The sequence below is a fragment of the Gopherus evgoodei genome, chromosome 2 (genome assembly GCF_007399415.2).
Source record: "Gopherus evgoodei ecotype Sinaloan lineage chromosome 2, rGopEvg1_v1.p, whole genome shotgun sequence".
In the NCBI taxonomy this organism is placed as follows: Eukaryota; Metazoa; Chordata; order Testudines; family Testudinidae; genus Gopherus; species Gopherus evgoodei.
This window is the reverse complement of record NC_044323.1, coordinates 73,975,585-73,990,768: the sequence shown is the minus strand read 5'-3', so window position 1 is coordinate 73,990,768 and position 15,184 is coordinate 73,975,585. Positions and strand designations below refer to the sequence as shown.

Genomic DNA, 15,184 nt, shown 5'->3' with positions numbered 1-15,184 from the left:
CTATAAGAAGATATAAGTGATTCTATCAATTTGCCATCAGATCACCATTCCTTGTTGTCTCTTATGGTTCTGTACTTTAGCAGCCCAGTGGATGTGGATCCTGTGTAGTTTATCATTACTCCTTATTTACAATCCCTGAGACAGTTTTCAATTCATGTAAGAACACTCATGTTCAATCCAATTTGGATTAATTTTTTAAGTAAGATTTTATAAGAAACAGTGTTTAATGTTTTAACTAATGTTCAGATATCTTATATGTAATCAATTCTCTTTTACAACTGATTTTGTAATTTGATAAAAAAAGTTATCAAATTTGTTTGATTTTTCTTTATAAATCTATGCCATTCATTGTGCATGTTTGTATTATCCTCTAGTTGCATGCAGATTTTTCTATTAGACATCTCTTCCATTATTTAAGTAGGAAATTACATTAGATTTACCAGACAGTAGATAGAATTACATGATAATAAGGTATTCAGCACATGCTTCCTTAGAAATATTACCATGGTATAATCAGCCAGTTTTTCCATTGATGTATATTATTTTGGATTACCCACATAAAGAGGTTACTTACTCTACTGTAACTGTAGTTCTTTGAGATCTGTTGTCCACATGTATTCCACTTCTGGTGTGCATGCACACAGTAGCAGAGAAAGAAAGTGCATTGTGGAATACATGTGGACAACACACCTTAAAGAACTACAGTTACTGTAGGGTAAGTAACTGCTCTTTCTTCTTTGAGTGATTATCCACACGTATTCCACTTCTGGTGATTCACACGCAGTAATTCACATCTCATAGGTGTAGTCAAATGAAACAATGATTGTAATACAGTTCTGCCAAAGCAGACATCAGATCTGAAGCCCTCTATCAAAAAGTAGTGATGAATGAAGGTGTGGACTGAACTCCAAGTAGCTGCTTTACAAATTTCTGAAATTGGAACACCAAAAGAGAAACTGCAGAGGCTACCAAGAGATCTGTCAACAGCTAAGTTTTGGGATTCCCTACAAGACCTCTTTCCACTCAGCTTCTCAAGAACTCAGTTCATCTCCAGACTTATCTCTCAGATATCTTTATTTGGCACATAGCAATGCTATACTGAATTGATCAGTCTCAAATGCTGGGGGAAGGGGGGCAGGGTGGATGTAGAGTACATCACAGCTCCAAAGTTACACAGAAACCCTGTCCCTTTATATACATTACATATGTCATTGCATTTACTATACATTGCATCACACTTTGACTTGGTTACTTTGCAGGAAGCAATCCCTGTTCAGCATGCTCTGTCCATGCATTTTCCATGATCAACATACTCCTTACCTCATCTCTACATTCCTAATTGATCTTGTCCATTGTTATCTTGTTCTTAGTAAATGGTTCCCTGGGTATTCTCCCTCTTATCTCAGCTGGCTCAGACATTGTCTTTTTAGCCTACTGATCTATTTACTCACCTTATTTAGCTCAAATGTCCTATTTTCAGCCTGATGATTCATTTATCTCCCTAATACTATCTTCCAAAGAAGGAGGCCTTCCCCCATGTGTTTAATTACTTATGTCAGGCCAGGCCTACCTACACTAAGGTGGAAAGTTTGGCTTTCCCTTAAGTAGTATGAGCTTTGGGAAATATACCCCTTTCTATGCTGTTAATGTTAATGCCTCTCGAAAGTACCTACACATATTTAAAATAATAAATGTAATATAATGCTATCCCCCACCAAAATGTACTAAAATAACAATAATTAATGCCCCATTAAAAACTGTAAAATTTACCCTGCCCCTATCTAGTTTTTAAATCACTTCCATATATCCAAATTGCTCCAAAAAAGCTGTTATTTGGCTAGCAAAGGGCACAAATTTCCTCTAAAAAAAATTAGCTAAACATTTATAAAATGGTGAAAATAGTGCAGCAGCAATTTAAAATATTCTTAAGGGCCAACAACACAATAAAAAATTAGGACAACTAAAAAAGGCCACTGGTCTTATTACTAAAGCACAGCTAATCCAGGTGCAAGCTAAAATTGGTAAATTACATGTTATTCTGCCCTTAGTACAATAACCCAAAAGTTACTAACAAAAATGATATTAAATATCATTAAGGCTAAAAAGGCATTGCAGTAAAATCTGTCATGTTCAGAAATTCAAAATTTCCTGAATAACCAGCTAATGGCCATTCAAAGTAATCTCAAGCATGAGACATGGCCTACTGCCCTTACAAATACCTTAAAAATGCCATCTAATTTGTGGCCATAAAAACATACTTAAAATTTTTCTAAATAAATGTGCAAGTACTCGCAGTGCTCCTTCCAAGCATATGGGCCAGTAAAAGGGGTGTGGGCTCTCACATACCAAGTCCTGCCGCGGCCATAAAAAAAATACATGTAAAACTAAATTATTCACCATAATATCTAAAAAATTAAACCACCTAATAATGCCTAGCCAATTTGTTGTTAGTGCTCCTAAAATAACACCTAATATTTAAATTAAAATAAAAAATCAGTAAACATTTTGGCCCTTAACACCCCCGCAGCTTTAGTGTGTAAAAAAATTAAAGCAAAAAAAAGTTGTCACAATGTTTAACAAAGTTTGTTAGAAAGGTATAAAACAAAAAACTACCCTGACAAAACACCTGCTTTTTCAAGCTAATAATAGCTGTGTGTATGTTAAAGCCACCACGTTGCAAAATATACATTTTAATCATACTACTGCTGCAGGCAATCATATTATTTACTGGCCTGCAAATAAAATCCTACAATCAGCCCTTAGGTTTCAAATATCTTTTAATTAAAGTACTTCAGTGCCTAATTGGTTTCAAAATTTGCTTTCACTATTACCAAAGGTTCAAAAAATCTTTAAATTACAAGGGCAAATTCATTACAAGGGCTTCAAAATATATATCAAGTTTAAAAAAATGCCTTTCATACAGCTTACAAAGTGTCTACTTTATGTACTAATAATAATGTATTGCGATTTGTAACTAAAACTGTACAACAACCCCATCATATTATTACCATAAAAATGTTACTGCTTTTATTGCTGTTGTTTAGTTTAAAATTATATTATTGTTGTAAAAAACGTAATAATAGTAATACCTTTCATGTCCATGCTAATCATGTATTGTCATTGCATCCAATGAAAACCCCTAAGGTTAAAGCTTTTACTGTAAAATCTAAATCCAAGGCTTAATGCAAATAAAGATTTAAAAATGTTAGTTGTGCTAAAAGCACAAAAGAGGGGGGTGTGGAAGTAAAAAAAAAAAACTAACAGGGATGTTGTCATAAACAGATAGTTAAGGGTTAATGCCTCTTTTTCCTGTAAAGGGTTAAGAAGTTCACCTAGCCTAGCTGACACCTGACCAGAGGAACCAATGGGGGAATAAGATGTTTCAAAAGGAAGGAGCACTTTTTCCTTTGTTAGTTTTCAGTTTCAGCCGGAGTGAAAAAGATCAAGGAACCAGCCTCTTATCAGAGTAGTACGTTTTAGAAAGGAATAAATAAGTTTATGTTTATTTCTTTGTAACCTGTCTTGTGCAATTAGAGGTAGAATCAAATTGAGTATTTGGGTATTTTCATTGGTGTACTAAGTTTTGCCCAGGGGAACATCCTCTGTGTTTTGAACCTGTTGTCTGTGAGAGTAGCTGGTATGCTAATCTCTCCCAGAGGGTTTTCTTTTACCTTTCTTTTCTTTAATTAAAAGCCTTTTTCTCAATACCTGATTGATTTTTCCTTGTTTTTAGACCCAAGTGGGTTGGATCTGGATCCACCAGGAGTTGGTGGGAGAAAGAAAGGAGGATGGTTAATTTCCTTGTTTTAAGATCCAAGGGGTTTGGATCTGTGTTCACCAGGAAATTGGTGAAGTTTCTCAAGGCTACCCAAGGAAGGGAGTGCTTGTGAATGGAGGCAGTCAGACCAGATCTAAGCTGGTAATTGAGCTTAGAGCTTCTCATGCATGTCCCCCACATCTGTACCCTAAAGTTCAGAGTGGGGAAGGAACCTTGACAGATGTGAAGGAGATTTCAAGTCCACACAGTCTCCTTATGTAAACAAGACTCAGGCTAGCTGTAACCCTAATAACGCGAGATTTGTAGAAGCAAGGATTGTGAGAGGCAAGTGGGAAAGAACTCTGTGAAAAGTTGTTGCGACCTTGTGTTCAATAAGTATGGAATATAGACTATAGTCTAAATAAAAGTGAGAAAAATAAGATATCAGGATGACCTATGTATAAACAAATGCAGTTGTTGCTCATTATTGTATGTAACAAAGGTATAAATGCTTGCTATAATTGTTTACCTTGTGAGAGACCTGTTTAGCTCTCTCCATGCAATTGCTAGAAAAAATAAAATATCTAACTTGCTGCACCCAACCTAAAAGAAAAAACTCTGTTTTTCTCCAACACTGGTAAGTTGAGTTTAAAGTCATAGACTACCTTAGATAAAAAATTCAAATGAGGTCTTTATGTCCCTTTGTCCTTGTGGAATACCATATACAGTGGTCCTACCATAAGGGGGGTTTCAGGGGCAGATTCCCTGACTGATGGGAAGATGTGAATGAGAAACCTGGCCATTGTTGCATGTGACAAGTTTGTGTAGCTTTCAGCAGGAGAATGACATCTGCCAGATATGGTCTTGTGGACCTGATGGAGAGACTTGAATGCTTATGGGCTAGCAAGTAATCGAGAATGGAGGCTGCTGCAGCCTTCCAAGGTGGTCAATGATTTCGTGTCACCTAAATAGCGAACCTTTTCTATTTATTCATGTCATCCGTGTTGAGTCTTTTCTAGTGCAAACTTAGAAATTCTGGATTGCAGTGGAGCAGGATCTGTCTGTGGTTATCAGCCAGCATCCAGGCTGTGAGATGGAGGAGTGTAGGGTCCAGGTGCAGGATTTGGCCCTTTGTCTGCATTAGGATGCCCAGGTGCATCAGAACCACGACTGGAAGCTGCATTGACAAGGTCATCAGGCCCAAATACTAAAATTACTTGGGCCATGCTGGTGCTATCATCCTCACCAGTGCTGTGTCCTATCTGAGCCTCTTCGTGACCCTCAGTATCAAAGGAATGGGATGGTAGGCATACATGAGTCCCAGAGTCCATGAAGTCAGGAAGTCATCTGACAGAGAGCCTGGATTGGCTGCCATTCTGGAGCAGAATCTCTAACACTTCTTGTTCTGGTCTGAAGCAAATAAGTCTATTCTTGGACATCCCCGTTTGTAGAAGATGTCTTGTTGAACAGAATTCTTGGTGGATTATTTGTGATTGATTGAGTATCGTCTACTAGTTTATTTTCAAGGTCTGGGAGTTATAGAGCCACTGGTGTGTGACTTGAGGGCTGATACAATAGTCCCAGCAGTGAACTGCTTCATGACAATGGGGCAATTAGCCTGCTCCACTTCAGTAGGGCAAGTGAGGCAGAGGAGAAGGGATATAAATCTTTCATTGGCAGAGATTATCTTTCAAGAGTTCATGAGGGTCCCAGAAATTTTTGTATCAGTATCAAGGCTGGGGTCAAAGAGTAGTTTCTTCCAGGAGGCCAGAAATGGTGACTCTGATTAGTCCAATACCATTAGGTATTCTAGTACTACAAATGTTATGAGTACCACAACAAGAGAAGGTAGTGTTTCCTCCAGCCTGAGATGTGAGGTTGGTACCATAAAGTGAAGTACTAGGTGCTCCATCGTAGGTGCCAAAGGCGTGATACCAGGACTGACAGCTTAGGTTACACTGGATTCTTTAGTGCAATTAGCTTCAGTGCTAGCATGGGAAGCTCTGCCATTTAAAATTTCAGTTCCAGTTGCTTTAGTGTCAGATGCTTCAATTCTTGTTTGTCAGTACCAGGCACACAAGTAGTTTCTCCAAGCTGCACTAAGATAATCTGGTGACCCTTCAGTGTCGAAGTGTCAGCAGTATCCAATCTGGGCCTTGAACTGCCTCCTAAGGTAAATCTGCTCGGACCCAGAGAGGGAGATCTGTGGTCACCAATAAGCACCCTCGCTCTTCAGTGTTGAGTGAAGGAGGGTAGGGAAGCTCTGGTTGACTCCACAATAGAAGAGTGGGACTTCCTCAGTGCCAAATGACCTCTAGTGCCTGAGGTAGACACTTGACTTACTGGAGAACTCACAGAGCTGGTGTGATCCAGTAAGATGGTCTCTCCTTCAGGACACAACAAGGCCATCATGTACTTCTCAAAGAGGAAAAGCTTCAGGTGGGATTCCCTTGCTTTTGGATTCTTTTGGGAAAGAAGCAGCATAGAGAAACTTGCATGATATAAGTACTTCCCCAAGGCAGAAGAGGCAGTTAGGGTGTTCATAATAGGAACAGCTCCCTCCCAAGAAAGATAGGTCTTGAATCTAGGAGACTTTGACTTCACTACATCTGGGGCAAGGTCTGGGGCAAGTTAAGCATATCCTTAACTTGAAGAGGGTTTTTTTTTCCCTTCTTTTTTTCCCTTTTCTTTTTTGCCAATGGGCTTAAACTATACCAACTATAGCTAGAGCATTAATTAAGAACTAACCGTATAAAATCAGTTGCACATTGCGCATAGATACAGACACTGAAGGTGTTCCATCTTGTAGCCCTAGGCAGTAAGAAGGAACTGTAGGTCACTTGCTATCACCTCATCTTTATGACCTCAGATATGGAGCACCAGAGGGTACAGACATGGCCCTGAAAGACAGTGCTATTTAAAAAGATTGCACTCTCGCACACATGTTGTATGTGTGTACCAATAATGGAATAGATGTGGACAATCACTTAAAGACAATCTGATTAGGTGCTTTTTTTTTTTACACTTAAATAGAAGGGAAATAAAGTAAATGTTAGCTAAATGGGCCCTTGAATAAAGAAGGTAACTTATTAAGTATGTTGCAGATACAGGATTAGCTGTTTGGTGATCCTGGACCACGTGCAGGGAGAGTGTGGATCTCTAGAGGCCATCTCCTAGCTAGATATACTACACCCAAATTTGAAATATAGGTATACGAGTATTTCAAGTGAGATCTACTTGTCTGCCCACATGCAGACATCTGCAGTATAATTAATAATGGGGATATCAGTGGATGCATCTCCCTGAGACTGGGATTTCAACCATGAATATTAATTTCAAATATCTTCTGTTTTAAATGTAGGATATAGTGAAACTGGTTTGTATTAAATATGATCTTTAAACAATTTTATTTTATATCATTATTATGATTAAATATAAAGCATTCAAAAAGTGGGCAGTATACATTGTTTTCAGAAGTATGTTATATAGTCATTAAAACATATTTAAAAGTGTCTTTCTTAAGCACTATCATAAATTCCACTAAAATTAAAAATGTTTCCAGTAACTAGTTAGCAATACCATGTATAATTCATACCTTTTCTCCTGAATCTTTTCCCTCTCCATTTCCATACAACCCACAAGTTGTTTTTAAAGGGTCTGCAACATGCCTGAGAATTTGTTCCAGATCTTTTAATATAACTTCTGTCTCAGAGACAACTAATAAACCAACAAAATCAATAATTTAGCTAAAATACATATGTACATTTATGCAACATTATTAATGAAATTTAATTGACTGAATAATAAATAACAACAGTGGGGAACAGATACAGAAAATCTACAGGGAAAATCATTACTCCAAACATGGAAAAGAAAATGGGTTTCCTGTGATAAAACCATATGGGGCTAAATTCCGCTATCATTGACACTGGTGAAAATCCAGCGTAACTTTACTGGCTTCAGGTGTGAGAACAATTCATCCTTTGGTCTTTAATGATTTGAAATCAACACAATTGTCAAGATTAAGCGAAGAATAGTAAAAGCATTATCTTGTTAGGTAAAATTCTTGCAATTTGTATAGCACTGTTATACTGGATGTGGGTAGAAACTTGCCTGAAAATTTTTTAAACAAAAATAAAAAGTAACTTCTTACATTACTTTACAAAATATACCTCTTGAACTTTCTGGATAGAAAATCTCTGAAAGGAGATACAAAATGCAACAAAACTCACAACGCCAAGAGGCTCTGCTAAAGCAGAGCTCTTTGGAGACAGGTCATTGGTGGTCTTTCTTCTCTTTCCTATAGAAATAGGATGGTGGCAGCTGCAAGCAGCCTTTTCCACAGGCAGCAGGGATATGGGGACAGGAGGCCACATGAGGTCATCTCCCACCTTTCCGTAAATGGACACAACACAATGCTACCATGAGAATGCTCAGCCAGTTCCTTCTGACCAGCTTTGTTTCTTTCCAATGTATAGCACAAATGTTTTTCACTGTGAGCATTGATTTGAAATTAGGTAAATTCATACTAAGTTTTTGATGCAAAACTATTCTATTTTTTCAACATGGTAGGTTTTAGGGAAAAATATTAGAAAGCATTTTATTTAATGTATTTATTTGTCAAGAGAAGCTGGAAGAAAAAACAATGCAGGAAGCTATTCTAAAGCAAGACATTCTGTAAACAGCTTTGATAAGATTATAAAGAGGTTCTGTTGTGCTAATAAAGTATTAAATGCAACCTTCAGGTTGAAGGTTAGTTGAACCAATTTAATTTCTAGCTGGGACCATTTCATCTCACCTTACTGAGGCTTTAGAGGCTGCCAGGAAAAGACCTTCTCAATTAAACTTATTACATACTATCTTCAGAAATGACTTTATCAATAATTGCACCAACTTCTCTGGTCAAAATGTGCAGTAAAGCCTGCATGGATGTTTGCACAACAGTATCAGCTTCATGAATGTCTTTTCATGGAAAGTCTGCCATTACTGATATATCCCAGTGTTGTAGCCATGTTGGTTCCAGGATATGAGAGAGGCAAGGTGGTGAGGTAATATCATCTATTGGACCAGGTTTTTTTGATGAAAGAGACAAACTTTCAAGCTTCACAAAGCTTTTCTTCAGCTCTTCTCATTTAATGAATATCATCAATATTACCACAGTGTTTTTGGCTGGTAGCTGAATCATCATTTTCATTAGGTGTAGTTTATATGATATGCATTACATTTGGTATAACATTTTTAATGTGTTTCCAAATCATTAATATGTGTTTTCCTTGGACTAATCATGTAAGTCGTACCAGGATAACATACTTTATAATTACATAGATACACACATACATTTTTATATAATCTTTCATATGATCTGTATCCCAACTTGTTTTACAAAACTGAAAAATACAAGATGTTATATTATATACAGTGTACTGTTTGCTAGTATTCTGCCAAAAACTTATACTATCCAGTCATATAAATGAAGATTTTTGTCCCATAGAGACCTTAGTAGGATTGAAGAAAGAGAAGATGAAAGGCCTTTCCTTTTCTACTTTGTATGAAGCGTTGTTCTTGGGCTGAGAAAGGCCCAAGCAGAGTATCTGTCTTAACTATAATGCCATGGAGTCTATTGTAGAAAAGGAGTTATGTGGATCCAAAATGTTTCCTATCTAAATGTTTTTTTCTCTTTTAAATCAAAGAAATGTCAGATGCCTGGAATTTCCCAATAATTGAAAGCTTAATTCTGATAAGTTATGGGGAATTCTGAATTTAGTGTGCTCAAGGGAAGTAGGTATAGAATTGTCAGCAATTTTATTTTTTGCATTTTAGACCATATATCTGAACAATACCTGAGGATGGGAGAATTCTTCTAGTAGATGTGCTTATGAAAATGACATTTCCAGCCAATATTCTGGAGCATTTTTCATATTAGACTGTACCTAGCCTAACCTGGGATACTAGACAAGTAAATCTGAGCAAATAACAGATTAATCACAATTCAGTCTATTTTATAGCTGTAACAATGCAATGCAGAGTTTCTTCCATAGCCAGACATATTTTTCTTATATGTTTATGTGCTGTAATTCTAGGTGTAGCACCAGTGAGAACACAAACTATATAACTGAGTCAATCTAAGATATTAAATTTTAGCTCTATAATATACCATATAGAAGTAGCTGTGAAGTGTTTCCAGTGGTCCAAGCAATCTTTAATGTATTTCATTAGGTCAAGAAGCTATTTTGGTATCCTAGTTCTGTCTATTAACTGTTTCATTGGAAAGCATATGAATATTTAGTTTAATCAGAATAGGGTATAGAACTGATACAAAAGATTTAAATTGTTGACAAACTACTGGGACACCATCTACAGTGATTCCACTATAATCATGAGGCTGTTGTAATTCTTCTTTCTTTGTAGTACTTTTCATGTCATATTGAAAAACAGTCTTTGTAATTCTGAGGTTAGTTTTCCTACTGTTTGTTTATTCAGAGGACACTTTCATAATAGGTGGAGCAATAGGAACCGGCACAGGCTGAATAACCTACTTTTTTTCCTTTTGGTTTGCTGGCAATCAGAAAAAATCAGTACTAAATAAACTGAATCTGAAAATTGCTAAAAGTTTTGGAAAAATTGAAAAAAAACCCTGCTTTTGGTGGAATGTTCTATTTCAGGCATTTTTAAAGGGCTAGATTCACAAAGTAGCAGGAGGAGGAAGAGGTCGTGGTGATATCAGTCTATGGTATAGCAGCCAATGTCATTCATAATGGCAATGAATAGTAATTGGATCAGAAAGACAGCGCAAATGAATGACTCTGTAGCCTGGTGGCTAGGGCACTCGCCTAGGATGTGGGAGACCCAAATTCACATCTGTGCTCCAATAATAAGTGGAACTTCCACAAGAAAGACTAAGAGAGACTACTGCAAATTATTCCATAATGCTATGATAAGGGTTCTCTCCTGAGAGGTAGGAGAGTATTTTCAAATCTCTTCTCCACATCGGGCAGTCTCCCACATCCCCAATGAATGCCCTAACCAATGGGCTAAACATTATAAGGAAATAGCCACAGCTACCACCACCAAAATATTTTTGGTCGGAATTATTTAGCAAATTCACATAAACTTTGTGAAAAGTTTTAAGTCAACCAAACTGTTGTGGTTTTGGGTTGTTTTTTTTTATTTTATTTTTTTTTGCCAAATAAGCTATTAATCTGAAAAAATTAATCCAGCACAATTTACAACATGTATAGTTCAGTACCCTAACACTTTCTAATATAACCCTTTGTTTTTGGTTTCTTTTTTCTTTGTTCCCCTACATATGAAATGCACAAAACCAGAGCTCAAGACAAGACATGGACAAAATACTTCTTGGCTTAGGTGAAGATGTACTTGACTGGGAACCCAGGACATGATGATTTTGAGTCTCCCCCTTCCAGTGATCATTGTTAACAATTGTGTCCTTCACAGCCCATATTCACTTAGGTCATTACCGTAAGAGGTTAGATGAGTTAATTGATGATCTGAGAGGTTGCTCGTGATCATTTCTGAGAGAGAATTTCTGACAGAGCTGGGAATAGGACCCAAATCTCTGCTGTGGCATATCCAAATCTCACTAATTTAGCCACATTGTCTCTCAATTAGATTAAGCCAAATTTATGTGTTTGGTTATTTTCTCTGTAAAAAATGGAGCAACTCTTGCACAGCCACCTCAGCAAAGCACTGTGAGAAAAACAGATGAACAATACAGTCTTTAATTACATGATCAGATGCTATGAGACCCTGACTGGGACCGAGGAGAATGGGTTCTGTTCCCTGTTCTGCCACAAATTTCTATATCATGCTGAATATGTCCTTGACTCCAAAACATTGAGATGTGGATGCTAACTATTAAGATCTTTACTTGGTTTTGTAATTCACACTGTTAAAACTATTAAAATAATAATTAAAAATTATTTACCTGTACAATAACTATTGTTCTTTGAGATGTGTAGTGAACATATACATATTCTACTGTAGGTGTATGGGTGCCTTATGCATCAAGTTGTAGACTTGTGCCAACCATACTGGTGGGTGGCACATGTGCCCCTTCCCACACTTGTGCATAGAGCTGAGGGCATAAAATGGTTGTGGCTCTGCCTCCCTTTCTATTCCTTCACATGAACATCCAACAAAGACTCAAAGTAACAGGAAAGCAGAAGGGACATTGAGATATGTTATGCCTATATACATTCCAAGAATAACAGCTAACTGTACAGGTATGTAACCATTTTTTCTCCTCTGAATAGTTGTGCACATACACATTCCACTGTAAGCGACTCAGCAAAAGTTACCTTGAGGATGGTGGGACTTTAATTATTTGAAGAGAGCCTGCTGCATCATCTTGCCAAAGTTCACATCAGCTCAGGAAGTTTAAGTAAAAGTGTAGTGTCTGGAGAAGGTAGGTGCAGATGACCATGTTGCTGCTTTGCAAATGTCCACTACAGGTGTAAGCAGAGTCAGGATGAGCTAGACAAGGGACATGGGTTCCAAAACCCAGTGAATTGAGAGAGACTGGGGACAGGTATCTGTGCCTGGTGGTATAGTCTCCTTGTGGAGCCAGAAGCACCAGTTCCACCCACTCCTCTCTCCACTGTGGAATGTCAGAGTTGATTTTTTATTCCCTTAAGAATCTAGATACAGGTTACTGAGCTGAACTAACTTTAGGCTAATGGTGCACTAGCACTGGGGCTCCCCTACTATAAGCTGAGATCATTAAGAGTTGAAATCACTAAAGAGCTGGAATTACTGAGCTGAGAGCACTGAGTACTATGCTAACTAGTGGGGGAGCCTGAAGCTATACTGCAGAACAGAGCACCTGGAAGAGTGGCGTGGAGCAGTTTGTGGGGATGGCTGGAGTGGCCCACGGAGCGAGCGGAGCCAAGCAGTTTGCAGGGACAGCTGGAGCAGCTCATGGGACAGCTGGTGGAGCAGAGCGGCTGGTGGAGCGGAGCGGAGCAGTTTGTGAGGATGGCTGGAGGAGCAGAGCTGAGTAGCTGGTAAAGCGGAACAGTTCGTGGAAAAGGCGGAAGCAGAACCCCACGGAGAGGCAGGGCAGTTGGCCCCGGACCACGTAAGGTGCCCCTTTCTACCCATGCTGGGGGGAGGGACGTCTGCAGATAGACTCTCGAACTTTGGGGCTGCACTGAACCAGGACAAAGATTTTTGGATTGTGGGTCTTTTGGGACTGTGGGTGATTTGGGAGTTGCTGGGCTCAAGAGCCCAGGGAAAAGGACATGGCCCAATTTCCTGGGGTGGGTCTTTGCTCACGGTTTGGTCTATGAATTCTAGTTGAGATATTTTCCCAATTTAATGCTTGTTGTTTATCTCATGTAATTAAACCTTTTCTACTACACTGAGACTCTGCGCTTGCGAGAGGGGAAGTATAGCCTCTTCGAGGCACCTATGGGTGTGTGTAAGATTTTCCCAGGTCACTGGGTGGGGGCTCGAGCTGGTTTGGCATTGTGTTATAGAAACAAAACACCTGGATACTGAACCCGGCCCTTGTTGCTGCCAACTCAGAGGGGGAGAAGGGTTACATAGGTATGTTGTTCAAAAAGGCTGATCAAGTGGAATGAACCCTAGTAGAAAGGGCAGTTATCCTCACAGGACAAGAGACCTTAGCTAGATATAGTCAGAAATCCAGTCGGATATATATTGAACTGTAAGAGGTTGCCTTTAATCCTTTCAGCATAGGATACAAAAAGTCTAGGAGATTACCTGAACGACTTTGTATGTGTAAGTAAAAGAATAAAGCTCTCTAGACATCCAAGGTATGAAGCCTCTCCTCCGTCTTATTAGAGTGAGGCTTCAAAAACAAAAACAAGAAGTTTGGTTGGTTTGATTGAGGTGGAATGCCAAACAACCTTTGGTATAAACTTAGGATGCAGCCTAAGATAGACTTTGCCCTGGTGGAATACTGTGAAGGGAGGGTCTGCTGATAATGCTTGAAGCTCTGATGCTATCCCCACAAAAGTAACTGCTACCAAAAACACTGTTTTCATCGGTAGCAAGAAGAATTTACTCACCTTGTGCAGTAATGATGGTTCTTCAAGATGTGTGTCCCTATTGGGTGCTCCACTGTATAGATGTGCTTGTGTCCCTGCGCTACTGAACAGAGAACTTCGGTAGCAGTTTCCTTGTGCTGCTCCAGGAGGGTAGTTAGTGCACGTGGGCTAACCCCCGACCCTCAGTTCCTTCTCTACTGCAGAGTCACTGACAATAATTCCAAAGTAGAAGGGAGGAGGATAGGTAGTGGACCACCCGTAGCAGGACACATCTTAAAGAACCATCATTACTGCACATGGTGAGTAACAACTTCTTCGAGTAGTGTCCCTGTGGGTGCTGCACTGTAGGTGACTCCCAAGCAATACCCCTTCTGGAGAGCTGGGACTTCGGAGTTGGGTCAGTTACACTTAGCAGTACTATGGAGCCAAAGATGGCTTCAGCAGCAGAGTCCCCAATCATCGCATAGTGTTCTGTGAAAGTATGGGCCAATGCCCATGTTATTGTGCTACAAATCTCCAAGATAGGGACATTCGTGAAGAAGGCGACAGTGAAGAAATTGACCTTGTGTAGTGTATCCGAACAGAGTCTGGAGGGATCATATTGTGAACTTGAAACACTGATGGAAGTCAAGACCGACTTGGAAAGCCTTTGGGCTGATATTGCTGAACCTTTGGATCTTTCTGCAATGGAGAGGAAAAGCTTATGGGACTTCCTGAAGGCCTTAGTACTGTCCAAGTAGAAGGCCAGGACTCTCCTGACATTCAAGGTATGCAATATTAAGGTAAAAGATTGAAAAGTGAATTAATTGATTCATGAAACATGGAGGTCACCTTCGAGATGAATTTTGGATGAGGCCTAAGCGTAACCTTCTCTGGGAAGAATACCGTGTTGGGGGGATGTGCCATCAGAACAGCTCTCTCTCCTATTCTCGTGGTAAAGGTAATCGCTATCAGAAAGTACATTTTCATGGAAAGGTACATCAGCGAACAGGTGGCCATAGGTTCGAAAGACCTAATCAATGCTTTCAGTACCAGGTTTAGGTTCCACATGGGAATCGGAAGATAAGGTTGTGGGAAGAGGTTTACTTTTAGCGGTTGGGTGTGACAGCACTGAATATCCTTCTGGCCGGTGGAAAGTTGTTATAGCTGCTAAGTGGATCCTGAGAGAGCTTTAGGGTCAATGCTTAGTCTAGGATATGTGGAAGAGTCACGGATGTTGGAGAAATATGTTGAAAAGAGCACCAAATCTGAAACCTGGACCATTTTTGCAGGTAAGTATGTGAAGTCAAGGCCTTTCTGCTGTGCACAGAACTTCTTGTACCTCCGTTGAACAGGAGCTTTCTAAATGTTGGAACCGACTGGGAGCCATGCCTTGAGGCAGAGAATCCCTAAGCTA

The 15,184-nt window shown here is 39.1% G+C and overlaps 1 protein-coding gene across 1 annotated transcript in view; it reads right to left on the bottom strand.

Moving 5' to 3' along the window:
* The window catches only part of ZCWPW2 (zinc finger CW-type and PWWP domain containing 2), a 113,930-nt gene that overhangs the window by 12,992 nt on the left and 85,754 nt on the right, over positions 1–15,184 (bottom strand). The window contains exon 8 of the mRNA XM_030549337.1: positions 7,353–7,474. Within this exon, the coding sequence (XP_030405197.1) occupies positions 7,353–7,474 (122 nt within the window). The remainder of the gene's footprint in view (positions 1–7,352; positions 7,475–15,184) is intronic.